Source organism: Phytophthora infestans, genomic scaffold (genome assembly GCF_000142945.1).
Source record: "Phytophthora infestans T30-4 supercont1.399 genomic scaffold, whole genome shotgun sequence".
Lineage (NCBI taxonomy): Eukaryota > Oomycota > Peronosporomycetes > Peronosporales > Peronosporaceae > Phytophthora > Phytophthora infestans.
In genome coordinates, this window is record NW_003303361.1 from 6,901 (window position 1) to 8,874 (window position 1,974).

The window sequence follows — 1,974 nt, forward strand, 5'->3', positions numbered from 1 at the left end:
AACATCAACTTGGGCTTATACTCTCCTCGCAGCACAAGTGTCAGTACCGTCGCCCAGCGCACCATATCTTCTCGATCATTTCCTGCGACTGTATAAATTCGATCTGCACACACCTGAGAAAATGAATAAAAAATTGTGAATTGGTTACGAGCAATAATTGTTAACAGATTTAGAAACGGATACATCATTTCTATAAACTAGAGCATTCAAACGTACCAGATCTAGTGCATGTTCAGGGGCGTCTGCCACACTGGATGGGAGCACAGCATTGACCGACGTCAAGTGGATCGCGCCCAGTTCCTGCTCCTCTGTACTCGTCTTGAAATACCGTAAGATCATCCCGTCCAGCACGAACCACCTGACTCTGTATGAATTGCCCGGTAGATGCAGCCTCAAGAGTCTTGAGCTGTTGAGTTTCTTACCGCCAGCTCCGACGTGCTGCGCTTTGCGTTTAAAGTCAGGTTTAAGTAGAAATCCTTTGGGGTTCTCCAGCCAGTCTGTGTGGATGGCGCCCGTGATCTGCATCTGATGCACCTCTCTCGAGAGCTTCTCGTACGCATTCTCGGGCCCACCAGACGCCCCCACGGCTGCATCGCCAGTGCCCGCGCTCACGCCCCCGATAGCGCTTGCACTCAGGTCTGTTGCCATCGTAGAACGGATGCACGTTTCTACCTGGGGATAGAAACTAGGGAGGGGCTTTTTACCCAATGAACAGAAAGCAGATGAGCGGTGTAGCCATGTTAAAATGGGTACGGTGGTGATTCTATTGCCAACACTTCACGTGGTTTGATGACGTTTATCGTGTTCTATATCCGCCAGCGCTTCCTCTGCGTCATACGACGCTCGAAATAGAGGGCATCGAACCATTGCCAGCCTATCAGTGAGGAGGGCAAACTTCTCTTTTTTGGTAAAATTAGCGATGGCAGCGGTTTTCTGCCCTGGTCCCCAAAACAGCGTCTTCGTCGTGTCTTGAGCACTTGCAAGCCCGTTCGAGGTTAAGGCTGCGTGTCAGCTTCCAACCAGCGAACGCCACGTCGGGTCGACAGGGAGGCCACGTGCTCGCAGGCATGGCGGCGGCCGCCATGGCGTCCTCCCGGGTGAGCTCGGGTAACAATGGCTCGTCGTCGCCGTCACCGTCACCAGCGCCTGGATCTCGCCCATCGGCTGTACCGAGACTTGCTGCAGTCGTTCGTGGTGTGGCTCCTAGGAAGTCGGTGATATCGAGACTCACGCAGTTCTCCAAACCCGTTTCGGTGGTTCCTTTCGCCCCTGAACGCCTCAGTATCACGCAAACAGCATTGACACCTGAAATGATGAAAAGCATCGCGGAGAAAGGGGTGCGAACCATTTCTTTAATTGCGGTATCGTTTTTCTTTTTTATCCTAATTAATAACTTTCCCACTTAGCAACAACGTGAACGCGCGTCATCTCGAAAAGAAGATTCGGTGACGACGCTGTTTGCAGCTCTACGAATGCGACGAGCGCTGCATCGAGTACAAGCTGGACACGAACAGATGGGACCTCGCATTCTAATCGACGAAACCAAAGCGAACCTCGAAAGACACCTCAAAGTGCTCTCGCGATATAAAATTCGACAAGTGGACACCGATGCCGATGAGAGACAACAATTGCGGAATCTCCCGCCTTTGATGGTGAACCCTCACAGCTCCGTGTTCAAGCTGTGGCAGCTGGTGACGTTAGTTATCATCATTTACCAGAGTATCATGCTGCCATTTGCACTCGCTTTCGGCTCCAACGACACGACCGTAGTCGATATCTTAATGAGCAGCATCTTTGCACTGGATATCGCGGTGGCATTCAACACACCTTTCGCAGAGGACGCTGACGAGATGGTGTATACCACCGATCGATGGCTCATTGCATCCAACTATGTACGAGGATGGTGCGTTCCTATTATTTTATACGCAGATTTTACATTTTTTCTAATATCAAATATTATCTATCGTGCGCGCA

The 1,974-nt window shown here is 50.9% G+C and overlaps 2 protein-coding genes across 2 annotated transcripts; one reads left to right on the forward strand and one right to left on the reverse strand.

Moving 5' to 3' along the window:
• Nucleotides 1-40: 40 nt before the first annotated feature.
• PITG_21466 (uncharacterized protein) lies at nt 41-525 on the reverse strand (the record flags this gene model as incomplete). The annotated part of the gene is made up of 2 exons (XM_002894832.1): nt 41-70; nt 217-525. 2 exons carry the CDS (start codon nt 523-525, stop codon nt 41-43), a joined length of 339 nt encoding a protein of 112 aa, XP_002894878.1.
• Nucleotides 526-1,082: 557 nt separating this feature from the next.
• PITG_21467 (uncharacterized protein) lies at nt 1,083-1,770 on the forward strand (the record flags this gene model as incomplete). Its single annotated transcript, XM_002894833.1, has 3 exons — nt 1,083-1,337; nt 1,407-1,672; nt 1,719-1,770. The coding sequence occupies 3 exons, from the start codon at nt 1,083-1,085 to the stop codon at nt 1,768-1,770; spliced, it is 573 nt and encodes a 190-aa protein (XP_002894879.1).
• Nucleotides 1,771-1,974: the final 204 nt, after the last annotated feature.